This window comes from Phalaenopsis equestris, unplaced genomic scaffold, assembly GCF_001263595.1.
Source record: "Phalaenopsis equestris unplaced genomic scaffold, ASM126359v1 Scaffold000134, whole genome shotgun sequence".
NCBI lineage: Eukaryota > Viridiplantae > Streptophyta > Magnoliopsida > Asparagales > Orchidaceae > Phalaenopsis > Phalaenopsis equestris.
Window position 1 is genome coordinate 3,016,923 of NW_018164576.1, and position 17,518 is coordinate 3,034,440.

General features: G+C 33.3%; 1 protein-coding gene and 1 non-coding gene across 2 annotated transcripts; both read right to left on the bottom strand.

Annotated features, from left to right (window-relative positions):
- Positions 1–706: 706 nt before the first annotated feature.
- On the bottom strand, positions 707–2,213 carry LOC110021539 (mitochondrial uncoupling protein 5-like). The gene has a single exon (XM_020720075.1). The coding sequence runs from the start codon at positions 1,930–1,932 to the stop codon at positions 979–981; it is 954 nt and encodes a 317-aa protein (XP_020575734.1). The 5' UTR covers positions 1,933–2,213; the 3' UTR covers positions 707–978.
- A 10,031-nt stretch (positions 2,214–12,244) lies between these two features.
- On the bottom strand, positions 12,245–12,318 carry TRNAV-AAC. The gene has a single exon. It is a non-coding gene; the product is annotated as a tRNA-Val (tRNA).
- Positions 12,319–17,518: the final 5,200 nt, after the last annotated feature.

Here is a 17,518-nt window from a genome sequence, read left to right on the forward strand (position 1 = left end):
ATTGACATAGCTTTTTTGTTCAATAATTGTGTCAGCTATCATTTGAATGGCTTATTGCAAAAGTAAAAGTTTTTTTGATTAAGGTCCATTTGTTTCTGCTAGAGCAATAATAAAATGATTTTCTACATATGATTAAGAAGTCATATGCCTTGAATCATATAATAAAAGTAATGCTGCCATATGATTGCTATGATGATATTAATTAGTTGAGTCATATTTCAAAATTATAAATCAATCTGCGGTATATCTGCTTTGGAATTGAATATAGCAACATGTTACAGATCGAGTTGTGACAAATTGATGTTGCATTTATGTTTGTTAGTCTTGTAGTTTGAATTAATGGTTGAGTTCATCTTATTTGAAACCCACTTAGAGATTCATAATTCATGATTATCAAACGATAAAATAAAAAGATGAAGTTGTTATTTTTGATAGATCTTCTGATAAATACCCGCTTTACCTTCTATCTCTTAATGTTGCGTGCCTTATAAGTGCTTGTAATCTTCTGGAATTTCATTTGAATGTTATGCAAGTTAACTAAAAAATAAATTATCTGTACAAATTTCTCATGTTCTAGATGCAGGCCAAAGCATAAGCTGATCGAGGGCAAGAAAATTTCCCATGAAATTGTGGATACGCCAAAGAAAACAATACTCCAATTTATTCTTCGATATGAAAAACAATCAAGGCGGGGAGGGAGATAAAACGAAACAAACTGAGATGAAATTAGAGACTTTAAACAAAAAGTTCTTATTATAAATAAATAAATCACCGTAGATGCCGGAGATTGGAACAACTTAAACAATATTAAGAAAAAATAATCAAACTGTGTTTAAATTAAAAGTTCTTATACCGTAATCAGAGACTAAAATCTTCAATTCAATTCTTCATTGTGAGTAGCAGAAAAATATGTTATCGTCATCATCGTCGTCGTGAGACTCTTATTTCAACCGCGATCTATGCATTGCTGCAGGCTGCTTAGAATTCCTTCAGCAGAGACCGGACCTGCTCAAGGGTAACGAACAGGACAACAGTGAATGGACCCTGGCGAGAAACAGTAGGAATAAATCCCTTGTAAAGAGCCATCGGCCCCTCCGCCTTAACCGTCTTCACCGCACAATCGATCGCCCCAGCGTAGGGTGGCGCCGCCCCTTTCTCCACCTTCATATTCATAACCCTCGTCTTCACCACATCCACCGGGTTAGACGCCACAGCCGCCACCAAACCCGCCGCGAAGCTCGCCGCCAAGTGCGTCGGCAGCCCATCGGGCAACATTTTTCTCCGAAGAATGCCCTCCTTGACCTGATCGTAAGTCGCCAGCTGCGAAGCCGTCACGATCATCGCCCTGTTCACCGTCAGCGTGGAACCCCGCCACAGCGAACCCAATCCTTCATCCCGCACCATCCGAACGAGGGCATCCGCCACACCTCGATAGTTCCGACGATCTGCGATTGGAAGCCTACCGTCCGCCTGCATTCGCACCATCGCAACATCGGCCGGATTCCCAACCGCCGCACCCACAGCACCGGCTACTAAACCCGCGGTGATCTTCTTGTGCAGCGGTAGAGCAGCCCCCGAGCCATCGGAAGACCATTTTGTCTTCAGGATGTCGTACAGACCCATACGGGTGGTGGAGTAGAGGGTTTGGCGGAGGACGGTGGCGGAGATGCCGGAGAGAAGTGCAGAAGGGCCCTCAGCGCGAACAATCTGAGCGCCGACGGAGAGAAAACCAGGGCGGCAGGACGGGGAGGTGGAATGGGGGATGGCCATGGATGTAGAGCCAGGGAAGGCTAGAGCAGGGCGGAGGGCGTGCACGGGCCCCGGCGATTCGCCCTGCAATTGCAACCGGACCTTAATGAGATCGAGAGGATGGGTGGAGCAGCCGGCGACGATGGAGGCAATGCCGCCTTCCACAAATCCCTTGAGACCCATTACTTGAGATCCGTAAGAAAACGAGAAACCAAAAAAGCTAGGTTAAGAGAAATATGTTATGAAGAGAGACGATCGGGGGAGCAAAGGTGGGCACTCTACCAATCAGAGCTAGGGTTCATGTCACTGGAGACGAGGAGATGGGAATGGAGGCCGTTAGCTATGGAAGAGAAGTGGGGAACGTTTGCTCTCTGAGACATCTAAAGCTTTCGATCGAAGGGTTAATCTCTCGAGATTGGGGAAGAAAGGCATGGGAGCAATTTATAGGCACGAGTTCTCGTCGCACCCGGCGGGGCCAAAATTCGCCCTAACCCAACACCTCAATATTTTCTATATTTAATTTTTTTAATTGACTAAAAAAATGATATTTAATTGAATAAAAAGTATTTGTTGATAAAAAAAAATAGAAATCAACGGTTACGATTGCACGGGCTAAAGCGTCGTGCCCTAATTGACCTTTTCCTTTATGATAGGTGCTACTTCCGAAGAAAAAGCGTGTGATCCTGTTACTCGTTATGCAAATTTGCGCTCGGATTTGATTTCTTTTTTAATTCTATATATATATGTATGTATATATGCAAAAACTTAAAAATCTTAGTTGTCAACTTTAAATTTTTTTTAAAATGAAATTAAATTATATTATATATATATTTTTATTTCTTACAAAAATATTTGAGTAAAAGATTTCTGCGAGCTATAATAATTTACTTGAACCTAAATCGAAGGTGTGCATTATTTAATCAAAATTAAAATTTTGAAAAATTGAAACTAATCGTACAAGATTGATTGATTCAATTTTGTTGGATCTGAAATTGTCCGAGAGTCACACCAAAAACTATGCATAAAACAAAAGAGAGAGCGATGCATTGAGAGAGAGAGAGAGAGCCACTAGAGTAAAATGCACGATAATAAACAATAGAATGGATTCTTAGTTAATTTTCTCTTAACAAATGATCCCTTTATTTATAAGAGAGGGGGGGGGGGGGGGGACTATAAAATTGGTTTTACATACTTACCCTTACTATAATGGGGACATCACAAGATATTTTGGGTATTTTATAAGTGTTGTCTATTGCTTGGCTACCCTACTCCTCAGTATGAGAGCCTTGGTTCTGCAAGGTTCGGTCATCCGACTGCTGAGTTGGGATTGTCGGTTCTGTTCTGGTGGTCTTCATATCAGATGGACTTGATTTAATTGATTTGATTTTGTCGGTCGGTTTCTTTGGTTTAACTGTTGACTATTGAACTTTTGATGAGGAACTTCTATCCATAGGACGAGGCTGGATCGTCAAGTTGAGCGTGAAACACTATAATCCGACAGGTAGCTCAACCCTTAATAGAAAAGTCATTCATGTATTATTGGAGCACATCTTGGAAAATCTTTAACCTCCTCACACGGAGTATCAGAGGCGTTTGTGGGATGTATGATGACTCCTTCCTTGGGATTGGATTGGGAAAAACACTGGGTTGGCCCCTTCTCTCAACCTTGTTGATCTTGGTCTTTGGTTTGGGCAGTCTGCGTCTAGCTTGCTTCGGGTCTTGGTTTAGGAGGCTGCACCTCGCCAAGTGAGTGTTTTGATCTTATGTTAACAAGTCTTTTAGTCTCCCGCTGGTAAGCCCTCCTGACTGTAAGTCTTCATCTTTTATCCTATTAGATCTCATCGACATTTGTACTGACACATTTCTGATGCACAAGTTAAGTCTCAAAAATATACTTCAATTTTTCATTTTAAAAACTTTAACATTCAATTTTAAGTTATGGTTTTGGATAGAATTTTCATTTAACCAAACAAATCCAAAACCTAACTTTAATTAAAATTTCTTATTCTATTTTAAGGTCATTTACATACATACCGCCCAATTCCTATTTTTTTATATATCGAACATCTAAATTCTACTTTATACATTTATACCACCAAAATTTTTCATATTTCATTAAAAATACCACAATTTTAACTTAAAAAGAAATGAAACACACTTTTCCATGCATAGGAAATATGACATTAATGTATGTAAATCTTCCTATATGTGATTAAAATAAGCAAAAGATTCATGAAATTAAATTGATATCATACATTTACCATATGCATTTGTACTGTTTGTTCATAATAAAATTCAAACAAACAATTAGATTTTTGGTTTATTAAACTTTGGTGTTCGACTTTATCAACATTTTGATTGGTTTGGTTTTTCAAATTTTAGTTTTGAGTTGCAATCAATTTGACCAATTTGCAAGCCTATTCAGCTTCATAGGCTGAATGCTCACTCAAAAACTCACATAACAGACCTAGAAAATTTGCATTCTATCCCATGGTTCCAAATTTAATTATTTCGATGATTTTTATTTAATTTCAATTTTCTATTTTTTAATATACAATTTCTGGAATTTTTTTTTTGGGCTTAGCAAATCCGATTATATTATGAGATTATCGTTGGCTTTGCATCCGTTTTAGATTCGCTTTTTTCATGAGTACAACGAAGGCGATGATTTAATTTACGTCGAAACATTCCAATGTAAAAAAATTGCATCGAATTTACATCTTCAGTGTGTGTTAATAACGAGACTACTAATACTGCTAATGTATCTACTTTGTGTCAAAAATCTTGAAGCCCATCGAAGGAATAATTGTCGTGGTTAGTCGAAATATTAGACGTAAATCCAAAGCGAAACTGCTACAAAGAAAACAAAAATATTTATAAAGAACAATTAGATTCGTACAACCTGCACGAAACAAGTAATGTATATCACACCAACATATTAATGCATTACAATAACTTAGTTTATAGCTCAAATAAATATCAATAATGAAAAAGTAAAATAATGTCATAACAAAAGTTCAATAAAGTTTGCATGCAAGTTCATAACAAAAGTTCAAAAGAATGCTAAAACACAGGAAGAAAAAAAAACCATACTTCTCCTCCTCCTGAACTACAAACTTCATTAGCAACTTGCCCGAGCAATCTGATAATCTTTCTGCCAAGCGTGCTATGGTATCCTCAACTCTGTGTTGGTCTTGAATCACTTGGTCAAGCAACTAAAGAAGCTCTTTGTTCATTACAACGACCTACCTAGCAAGAGTATCATGATACGACTGTGTCAAGTTAAGGGAACTGATAAGAGAATGGGAGATCTCAACCTCCAATGATATGTTTTTCGCACCGAGATCGTTGACCCTCCCTATCTTTTTCTCCCGCCACCTGCTTTGATAGCTCAAACTTAGACAACGCAGTGATAAAATGGCTACCACTGTTGTTGGTGAATATTTAAGGCATAGAGGTCAAGTGCCTCTTCCAAAGCTGCTTGAACTTCTCCTACATAATTAAACCAATGTTTATTGATCTATTTGAATAGTTAGAATAAAAAAAATGTACATAAAATAACTTTTTTTTACTTGCATTCATTCGTCGAGAGTGCTCGGAGATCCACTACTGTGTCCCCAGGCACCGATGAGTTTGAAATGCAACTCTGCAATAGAGGGTTCACGGCTCAACTCCTTGACGTGTGTAGTATAATAGAATGGTTAGCACCACCTAATTACATCAAACATTAAATTTTTGAATATTTACAAGAATATTACTAGCCTCTTGTAGGTCTTGGTATGGGGGACCGATCCTCCAATACAGAGCGCAACTACCATGCCCCCCTAGGTCGCCCAGTTCGCCCTGTTCGTTTGCCTCTTTCTCTCATAATCAGGAGATGCATAAACTGTGGTCTCAACTGCATCAGCCTTGAAATATATCAAGCAACCGTTAACACACCAATCTATCTTTTCAAGTTGTAACACTAACTTTGACACTAACTTTATGGTTTTGTACAGGCCATCCGAAATTAAATTCTCTGTCGGGTTCGTTTAACATTGCTACTTGATTGAATGATTCTCTGGGAATGTTAAAAATCTAATTTGATTTTCAACATCCCTAGCAACACTGATAACTTTGTATATATAGTGCAACCATCTCATAAAGGTTATTTTGCGACATTTAGTTAGTCATAAAACTGTCGTGATTTGTTGTACGGTGCTTCATTTTCATGTGAAACACTATCAACAAAATGAGCTCTAAGAGCCTCATGAATCAACTCATCATATGTGCCAGGATGGAATTCCCATGTTGGAGTGCTGTAACTTGTTGAAGCACCAAGCTGATTATATTGAACTTTTGCTTCTTGCTCACCGTGTGCAGTTCAATTCTAAAAATTTGGTTCAAATCCTTTGTGATAAAGATCTAACCTGACTTTTATGGGTCACATATATGCTTGATTTTTGTGCTTCGTGCAAGGACATTAGAACTTACCATTTGAATGGTAAATGAGCAGTTGTGATGCCACCTGCACAAATTCTTGAACACCATTCAAGAATGCATCAGTGAGTCCTTTTCAATCATATATAATATGTTATACATCGATGATTTGAAATTGCAAATATCCATATGTATCAAAGATGTTCTATGGATTCTTACAAAAAAAAATCAGATCAACATACATGATGGTAAAGTTTTAGTACGCCCTACAACCAGAACTAGACATGTCATGTGGCTTGTTCACAATCTAACTAATTAGTCTAGTCTAGTTTTCTAATATTCGGTTATCCCACTAAGTAGGCTTGACAACACAAATCCTTTTTCTCCATTGTGTCAAACTGAGTCATATTTTAATTTAAATCTAATAAATTAATATCATTTTATATACAATAAGCGCAAGCCTTTTTGGGTCCATCAGATGGTCGTCGTCTAATGTGACTAAGCCATCTACTTTTCTATCACACAATAGGTTCGATGCATTCCTCCACCTTCAACCGACCAACTTGAAGAATTCTATTAATTACATTCCCATCTATATTACCATCACTTTCAACAATCGACCTGAGAATTCTAAAAGGGTAACTCCTTTTAAAAATTTTTAGTACCCTAAAGATATAACATTAAGAGGCATTTATATACACATATCACAATTCTTTTATGTCTACATATCTCACACCAAAAATTTCATAATCGCAAGCATAACACACAATGCATAATAGTAAGAGGCATTTATATACATATCACATAACTGCTGGGTATGTAAAAATCTAGCACCTAAACTTTACTTTTACACCTACAACAACTAAAATTTTTGTATTACATCAAATATGACACTACCCTAAACCTTAAACAAGTGATATGCACCATTTTATACATAGGGAATGTGGCATACATGTAAAAATCAAAGTTTAGCTGTTAGAGATGTAAATACATAGGAATTAAGTGGTATGTATATAAATGCATAAGATTTACCTTGAATTTGAAGAGGAAATGTTTTGTCCGAGTTTCGCCCTTGATCGCCGGAAGAGAACGGCGGTGAAGGAATCACCGGAGGGCTGGAGCGATTTGCTGCGAGAAGAAATGAGAGTTATGTTGTGCGGGTTCGAGATATTGGGTCATTTGGGTAAGATTATTGGCGAACTTGCATCAGATCCTTGTTCGATGCTATTAAGAGATCGCACGGTAATTTTTTCGAGGCCATAAGCATCAGAGTTCCCCTTTATTACCATCCGATATTATTCGACGCTTTAAAGTGAGGTTTTGCGTAGATCAATTCAATGCATGTTTGACGGTAATATCGCCGCAACTTCACTAATTCAGTTTGACATTTTTTGTCAACGAAATTGTTTTCAAAAAGTAGACGTAATGCCGATGCAAATCTCATCGATAATTTTAAATCCCGAATAACTTCCAAGTTCGACTAATTTCAGCGGTACATTCAATGACAATGTTTGCATATGACCATGTCCAATGCAAATTTCAGACACTAAAATAGGCCCTTCATGCATTTAAGTTCTCAAAATATTTCAGTATTTCTATACCTTGTCACTTAAATCAAAATTTTTAATAAACATTTACTACCTAGCCTACAACTTTTATGTATTTATATATCTAGCACCTAAAATATTATATTTATATATATAACACTGAAAAAGGGCAATGTTATTACTTTCTTAAAAGTACCATACACCATATAAAATTTTAAAATATCAGAGCATATATAAATACATAGGAATCATGTGTAGGCACGTGAATTTTCTTTTCTTTTTTTCTTTTAATAAGCAAAAAATGTTTTTATTTTAAATCAAAAGAGAAATAAAAAAATATAAGAAAAATGAAAAAAGAAATCTTCTGGTGGCGGTCCTTCCCAAGCAACTAACGCGTGGAATCTGTACGCCAAATAAATTCTGGAACCCTAACTTCAGCATATTTCTCGGCCATCAATATTCTTCCACGGAATTGGGATCTATTCCGATTGGACGGCGGAGCTCTCCTGCAGTTTCACTACCCGCAACTTCTTGATCATCAATCACCGTTCAATCTAATGAATCAGACGGCGTAGACTCACTGTTCAAAACCTCCCCGTGTTGGACGCCTGCAGCTGGGCACAGCTCATCGGTTCCCATCACCGTTGGCTGCCTCTATTGAAAATATAAACGGTCGAGAACTGCGCAGTCAGAATTCGCATAAGAGTCCGCGTTGTGCCCATCGGTGCCGGGATTTCGGGACGGTCCACGTTACGTGGAAGTGTCGCATGCCATTCTCTTATTTCACATTTATTCATTAAGAAGTCGCATGAGAAAGACACCTATAAAAAGTTTTCAAATGACGCATGATTAGTCTAATTAACAAGCCAATTAAAACATAATTGAGAAGGTTAAAAAAACTTTTAAATTGACTTGAAAAAAAAATAAATAAATGAAAAATTTCTTAGGATTGATATATCAAGCCCAAATTTTACTATAAATTGAATAAAAAAATTCAATTAAATTCATGATAATTCAAGCACATAATTCAACATTTTTGTAGCCATACTGATCATCTTGAAGATACCAACCCAATGATATTAAAAGGAATTCAATACGAACTCAAATGGAAACTTGAATCAAGCACGAGAAGTAAGATAAAATTTTTTCATGTAGTAATTGATAAGTTAAATTGATTTTCAAATTTGACATAACTATAATTAAATTAAAGTCATCAACAAATAAAATACAACGAGCATAAAATCACTTAGTTTCGAGATCATAAAAGCAAATAAAATCTATACGAAAAATCTATGAAATTAAAGATATTAAAATAGATTTTTCATGAAGTGTAATGAGACCATGGCTAAATTTACAAAAATATCAATCCTAAAATTTTAAAATAGGAACACATTTTTAACATGAAAGGGGAAGGAACTTATTAATAGTCCACACACTTAAAGAGAGTGAGAAACTGACAATTGTTAGAATCATTTTCGAACACCACGAGCGATTGTTGAAGCTCAATTGTTATTGCTAGATAATCGCTTCTTAATCATATCAACTTTGCAACCTTACATTCTTTGCATAGACAGAATAGTGATGCTCTATATCTTCAAATATGAAATAGATTAATTACTTTAATTGGGTTAAGCCTTGCAATTTTTTTCTTTTTCAATTTTAATTTAGAGTCTCTAATATCCTCATCTTTCAGCATTTTTTTATCTATGTTGGATATTTGTGGAATGCTGAGATTTCATTTATCACTTTAACATCATGAACATGAATGTTCAGAAGCTTAATCATCATTATCTTATATGTCTTTCACATGACTTCATGCTTTGGTTACAGCAAAATCTTGTCTGGGTCAAGATTTTATCAAATATATAGACAAAGCATGAATGTGATTGATACACCATAATAAAATTTCATAAAATAAAATGAATTTTATATTTTAATTTATAAAGTTACATTACTCGAAATATTTGCATTAAAAACTTACAAATTTGGTTCTCTTATGGTCTAACAAATTTAAAATGGGAAGAGTACTTCGACAAGAATGAAAGGATATCAAGGTGAAAGCAAAAATAGAAACTTTTTAAAGCTTTTTTTTTCTTATTTTCAATTTTTTTCATGTGAATGATTGAAAAAACAATGGGATAAAGATGAATTAAAAAGTTCAAAATTACACTGTTTTAAGTTCACAAATGCAAACAAATTAAAAAAATAATTTTTTTTTTGTAATAAATAAAATAGTTGAATGGAGGCACATTTAGGCTATCCACTATTGAAGTGCTAAAGATACATGATTGACTGATAATAAAATTTTACTATGTTGAATCCAGATGCGTTTAATCGTGCCCAAGAAATAGAGTCTAACGACTGAGGGAGACAAAAAGGAAGACAGTAAATGAGGAAGAGAAATTTGCTCGATAGAGACAAATAGGGGTGTTCGTGAGCTCTTTGATCCTTTTTCTTTCACTCAATATAGTGATTAAAAGAGAGGGGAATGAGAGAGTTCTCCTTACATGAGGAATTGAGAGAGAAAAGTTTAAGAGTCCTTAACACATGTCATTATCCCTTTGTTTATTACAAATAAAAGACAAGAGTACAATATTTCAATTTTATTTTTGCTTTAAGGAGGGGTACAATTCCTCGTTTGCTCGACCAAATCAGTCTTTATGGAGAATTTCGATCTGAGAGACTCGTCGGATTCAGATAGTCGGCCGACTAGTTTGCTTAGTAGTGGTCGGGCATAAATAGTCGGTCAGTTAGATGTTGAAGGCCGGCCAATTGGCTATGGGTGGCCAGCCGGTTGACTTGGGATGGTCAAACATGTGGTGGCACTGGCGTGACTCCGATGACAGTACGTTTGGCCTTGCGAAAACTTTGATATTTTCTATCATACATATTAAATTTTAAAAACAAATAAAATTTAATTAAAAATAAAGAAAATAATAAAACTCAAATGCCTTCGGAGGCATTGAAATCTCAAATATATATTTCAGGCCTCACCATTTATCTCACATATCAATTTATGTGTTTGGTCAAAGAACAACATATTAAAGAGAAATTTATATAAATATCACACAAAGTTTTTTCTATTTAGATATCTTGAATCTATACTCTAGTATTTAGATAATAGGAGAATCAAAAGTGGGGAAAATTATTACATGCGGATGAAATAGGCGCAGAAGGTACAAATTTTGTTGTTGTATTGGTGATATTTGTTGTATTGATACAACTGACTCCACACCTAATAATCTCTCTAATGGTAGAGTGTCATACCGAACTGCTATAATCACGAAGATACCAAAAGCTCAAATAATGCGTCGTAACCGTAAGGAGCCAGAAGCAAAACTCACACGCTTTACAAAGACATAGATTCAAGACGTTAATTAGTCATTTTTTTGGTGTGATGAGAAGTTTGCCCCAAGACATCGTTGCAAAGATTAATCAATACAACTTCTCATGGTGTGTGATGAGAAGGTTGAGGATGAAGAAACAAAGGACAATATACCTGATAAAGGGGGATATTTACATACAAAATCACCCAATTTATATGAATTTACTTATCTAACGCTTAAATTTTGTATTTTATTTTTAAACCACCCAAATATTTTATATCACTTAAAAATAACATTATCTTAATTTTTAAAAGAGAAAATACGCATTTTATATATACTCAAATCAGTTGGTCGGGGATCTGCTTGTCAGTTGTAAGTCCCATCTGGTCTGGGGTTCAATTCCTCTCGAATATAGGGTGTGATACTCAAATTTTTAGGCGCATGAGGGATATACGGGGGTCGTATAATATCATCCGGTCATTTTTTTAATATATATATATATATATATATATATTAAAAATGAATGATCAGAGGCTATTATAAGAGCCTCGATCATGTCTAGGTATGCTAAATATTCGATTATCACACCCTACACATGATGGGTTTTGAAGCCGTGACCTGATGTGACTTACAACCTTCAAAAAGGCTGCTCTACCAACACACCACAGAATATATTATTCGGCGGCTACTATACGAGCATCCAGCCACTCTCCCTCACTTCCGACAAACTGGCATGAGGGGGATTTGAACCTCTGACTTACAACATTCAAAGAAACTACTCTACTAACAGGTTACAACTGGCGACACATACGCATTAAATACATGAGCGTGCGTGAATTGTGGTTTATATATCTATATAATATAAAACCTTACAAAAAAAAAAAACCCCAAAAGTTGGAGAATGCCAAACAAATGAACATTGAAAATGTAAAGAAAAAATTAAGATATACGACATGTCCACTTGATAAAAGCAGTTACATCATAATAAAAGTACCAAGTAATTAAATTCATTATTTTCATAAGCTTATTTCAAGGAATAACAATCAAATTTATTATTTAAAATGGCGTTAGAGCTAATTTCTTCTAATCATGGATTAAAGAATAATCCGTGATCAACTACATAAGTCATATAATTAATTTTAAAAGAACAACGATTTAACAAGATTATTATCCATAATCGAGTTAGAAAACATAATTCTAACATGGCGTCGCCCGGGTTCGAACCGGAGACCTTCAGTGTGTTAGACTGACGTGATAACCAACTACACCACGACACCGCCTTGATGCAAGAAACGAAATAAAATTAATTTAATAAGTACAACGTTTTTGCACATATATTGTAAGTTTCTTTAACTTTTTATTTTGCATTATTTCCATAAATTTAGTTCTTTCATGCTGTTTAATTTTCTGGAACTATCAAGTCATAGATCTAGAAACTTCAACATTTAAGAAGGTTTACATACGTACCACTTAATTTATTTCTTATGAAATTTACACAGTTTATATCTAAACTCGAATTTTTACATACATATTGTCATCTTATCTATGCATGAAAAGATATATTTCGCTTTTTAAGAACTAAAATGATGATATTTTTTTATGTGATATCAAATGTTTTGGCCCTGATAGGACTTAAAAAAACAAATTTAAATGTTACACATGTAATTACATTGGAAACGGGTGGTAAGTGCCTATACGCCCCTTCATACGAAACAATAATTATCGTTTGAAAATTCAATGATTTTAGTTTTAACTCAGATTTCTTTAAAGCCGACAATGGTTAAGTTCAAAATTAAAACGTTAACAACCTACTAAGGCTGTTAGGGCTGTCGAAGATCGATAATCGACGAATATTTATCAGTATTTTATCTCTAATATTGTTTGTCGTCGTAGCCACACTAACTCATTCACGAGTATGTTTCGTTCACATTTTTATCGAGAAGTGTAAAACCAGTGATTTTTATGGGGTTTACAATTGACTTTTCACTTAGAGACAAATATATGAAAAGAATATATATGTGAGCAGGTTGGTGTAGCTACAGTGACATACACTATTAGATGGAGACGTTTTAATCAATTATGATTCAATTAAGAAATTATTTTTAATCAACTTATCAGCAGATTATTCAAAAAACTGCAGCTACCCCCAAACAGACCCTGCGGGTACTATAAAAATAAAAATTTCTTATAGTTACCGCAATTGGTAGTTTGCGATACTAAATTTGCAATATTATTATTTGTTGCATATGTTTGTTAATTATTATCAAAGAATATGTCATGAATTTGTAGCAATTGTAAAAGTATAAAACGAAAAATTTATCGAAATATAGATTTAGCTTGACTTTATTTAAATATGAGATGTATGAATTAAAACTTCAATTTATAATCATTTTAACGATAAAATTTCATATTTTAAATAAATTCTTACAAACTATTATATATACATGATGTATAATTGTTGAAACATGGCTAAATTAATAACTACAAGATATACATAAAATATTATCAATAATTATAAATTAACAAATATTTGTACAAAATACAAACACATACTAAGATTATGAGCCTGTTTGGGGTAGGGGTGTAAACGAACCAAACACAAACGAATAGAACTTGTGATCGTGTTCGGTTTGTTCGAAATTTAATTTGTTTGAAATAAGCTTATGTTCGAAATTTAATTTTTTTGAAATAAGCTTATGTTCGAAATTGTTGGTGAAGTCACTGTTCGTGTTCGTTTCTTAACGAACGAGGCGAACACGAGCTGTTCTCGAACGACGAGCCAGTTTGAGATCCCTAATATTAATATATATAAATAATAAATTATATTAATTATATATCTTATATTATACAAATATATAATATCTAAATTAGTATATTACTAATATAGTTTATTAATATATTATTATTATTAATTTATTATATATTATAATTTATAAAATTTAATATAAATTATATATATAGTTATTTTAAATTATTTTGAAGGAACACATTAATGTTCATGTTTGGTTCGTTTAACAAACTGAACAAAAAAAAATTGTTCGCATTTGTCTCGTTTACTTATCGAACGAATCGAACACAAACTCATTGACGAACCAAACACAAACTATTCGCGGAGAACGAGCTCTTTTGACAGCACTAGTTTGGGGCAGCTTATAAGTGAGGGCGGTTTTTTCGGCTGCTTATCTGAAACAGTATTTGAGTTTTTATACTAAACGTAGACCGCAGGCTGAACCCTGCGGCCCGTCCGCGGGCAGCGTTTTAGGATAAGCACGCAAAAGCTGCCCAAATACACCCTAAATCTTAAAAATAATTAATTAATATCACACATCACAGTTTAAGAAAATTCCGATAGTGACTTTATAATTGAAAGCGTTTCTCGCTTTCCCGACACAATTTTTTCACGTACTTTTCGATTAAATAAATTATTGCACGAACTTTTTCGATTCGAGGAAAAACGAAGCACGTGGCACATTCATGTACGTTATATAAGGGTGGGCCCCGTTCGTTCACGTGCATCTGAATAAATTTATTTTTTTAAATGCACTCAAATATAAAGAAAAGGCATTTAGAAACATATCATACGACAAATCTTTTTTATTTTGCTTTGCATATTTCTTACACTCAATTCTTTCATCTCGCATGAGAAAACAATACTAATTTAAATTTTTTATAACTAATATTCAAATTTTTATGCATAAATAAAATAACATCTATATAAAAATTAAAATTTAATTTTAAGGTATGTAAGCTATTAACAAATCAAGCATTTTCTTTCATCTATTTTTTATATTGTCACTCGAATATCAAAATTCATTATAGAACCCTAACCTCTATTTTTTTTTTTTGAATTTCTCAATGGTTTGATTGTAGCACAATTAAATGCATCGGTTCGATAGTTTAAAATATCAGAGTGCCTTTAATTATCTAAAAAAAAAAAACACTCAATCAATTTATCACATCGTTTTTTAACTAAAAATTATTTATTTATTTAAAAAATAAAATCTAATTATAACTTTATTTAGGGGAGATCAATTTCGCAATGTGAGATTAAATGAGAGTGATGGCTCACATGTGTTGAAGATAAAGTATCTGAGAGATAGAAAGTTTAGCGTTTTCCCGAGTACAACTTAACATTTTTAAAGTTCATTTCAATTTTTCATATCTCGTGGAAAATATGACGAAAGATCTTTCTCTTGAATCTTCTCCTCATGTTCTTTCTGGATTTTGGGCATTCTACTCTTCTTCTTCTTTATGGATCTTTCTTTGTTCTCTCCTATTTGTTCTTAAGAAATGGTTGATTTCTTTTCATGGTAACTCTTCCTTTATAACTTCAATCTCTCATTTGTTCCTTCTGATGATGATAAATTATCTTTTGGAATTAAGAAGTAGAAGATAGATCAAGATAATGTGATTAAACTTTGGTAAGATATGTGTTGAACAAAAGATGCTTCTGCAATAATTTTCTTCAAGCCATTAGTAGAATCTAGAAATTAAAAGGCGAGGTAATTCTTATTCCACTTATAGAGATTTTTCCTTTTAAATTTCTCTTGCACGAAGGATCTTGGGATGGTCATTTTTTAAGGACATTGGCATAATAATAGTAAGGCTTTTATTTTCAAAATGTGAAATCATGATTTTAAACCTATGAAAGAAGATTTTAAATTCATATTTGGGTGAAATTTTCTAATTTGCTTTTAGGTTGTTGGTCGAAGAAAGGTATTCTGAAGATTGCTAGCAAAATCAGTATTCATTTAAATGTGGACCCTCTTATGACTAAGAGTTCTAGATTGACATTTGCAAGGGTAAATGTTCAGATTAATATTTGTTCTTTACTTCCTAATTCTATCATTTTAGTTGTTAAAGGTCAAGAAATTATTTTGCATGTTATTTATGAGTGAAAATTGCTTCCATATTAATCATGTTCCACTTTTGCTCACAATTCTATTTCTTGCTCTAATAATACTAAAAATGTCATTTTTGTTGATACTCTTATTTTTAGAGGGAAGAATATGAATATAAATTTTCCTTTGCAAAGATCTCATAGAATTATTTGTAAGCCACCTGCTTATGCTCATTTTTAGAATATTAATCCAACTTTTGTTACTGCCTTTCAAGATAATGTTGTAAATAATGTTGTGTTTCCTACAAATCCTAGTTCTACTCTTGGCTTAAATATAGGTGGCAATAGTTCTTCAAGAAATTATGACTGTTCAAGTGGAAATGTTGATGACTTAAATAATTTACTTATTAATTATATTATTGGAGAAAATTCAAATGAAAATATTATTAATTCCTACGAAAATCTGAGAGTTTCCTCTCAAAACTTTATTCAATTGAAGTCTTCACATGTGGTTCCTAATGTTAAGATGATTTACCTAATTATTCTCTTCCTTCTCCTTTTAAAATCAAGAAGGGCAGACTGAAAGGAGGTAATCCACATATATAACTTGTCCTTATGATTTTTCCTGGTATTATGACTTGGAATATTAGAGGGCTTAATAGTGAATTTGAGTTGTCCTTTAAGATGGATTAGTAACCAACAAGATAACCCCATCTAATATCTACTTGATAGGTTTTTTTTTTAATTCCTTTTGCTTTGTTCATTTTCATCTTTTTTTTTATAATGTTTTTTATCCCTTTCTTCTGATCATGCTTCAATCGTAGCTTGCTTAAGTAATTCTGTTAATTTGCATTGTAGGTTTATGTATAAGAACTATTAGAGTAAATTTCCTAAATTTACTCTTATGGTTAGTACTACTTAAAATAATCTAATCAGTGGCGATCCTTTATTTGCTTAGCTAATAAACTTAGAGTTGTTAAAAAGGCTTATAAAAAATGACATTAGTATTCTTATAATTCTTTATCTACTTCCATTACTAATTAAGAAAATAATAGAATGATATTATGTGTTTACTTGAACGCAGCCCTAATAATAAAGATCTTTTTTTCCTTGTTTCTTTAAATCAGAAAGACATCATTAATTTTGTGGCTTGTGATTATAAGTGAGCTAAACGAAGGGGAAGATGTTCTTACTTCTCAAAAGGTAAAAAATGATACTAAATTTAACTATTAAAAAGCTAAAATTAAGCATGGTTTCAATTATATGAAGGTGATTCAAGTTAATAAAAAAAATTCGCATCATCAAATGATATTGATAGCAAAATTATGTTTTTTGAGATTTGCTGAATATTCATGGTTATGATTTTGATGATATTATTGATAATATTTATGCTAATGATAATGTTGGTCTTATTATGATTTTTTCTAATAATTATAAAATGTTGTTTTTCATTCTGTTGTCTTTGAAAAGAGTCTTAACCATGATTGTTTTACTTTAAAATTTGTCAAAGATACTTGACATATTTTTGAAAAAGATTGTATTAATATTGTTAAGTATTTTTTCTCTACAACCAAATTAACTCATAGGATTAAGCATTCAACTATTGTGGTTATTCCTAAAAGTTAGAAACTAATTGT

Excerpts from the sequence above, each read along its gene's own strand:
- LOC110021539 (XM_020720075.1), bottom strand. The coding sequence starts at position 1,932 with ATGGGTCTCAAGGGATTTGTGGAAGGCGGCATTGCCTCCATCGTCGCC.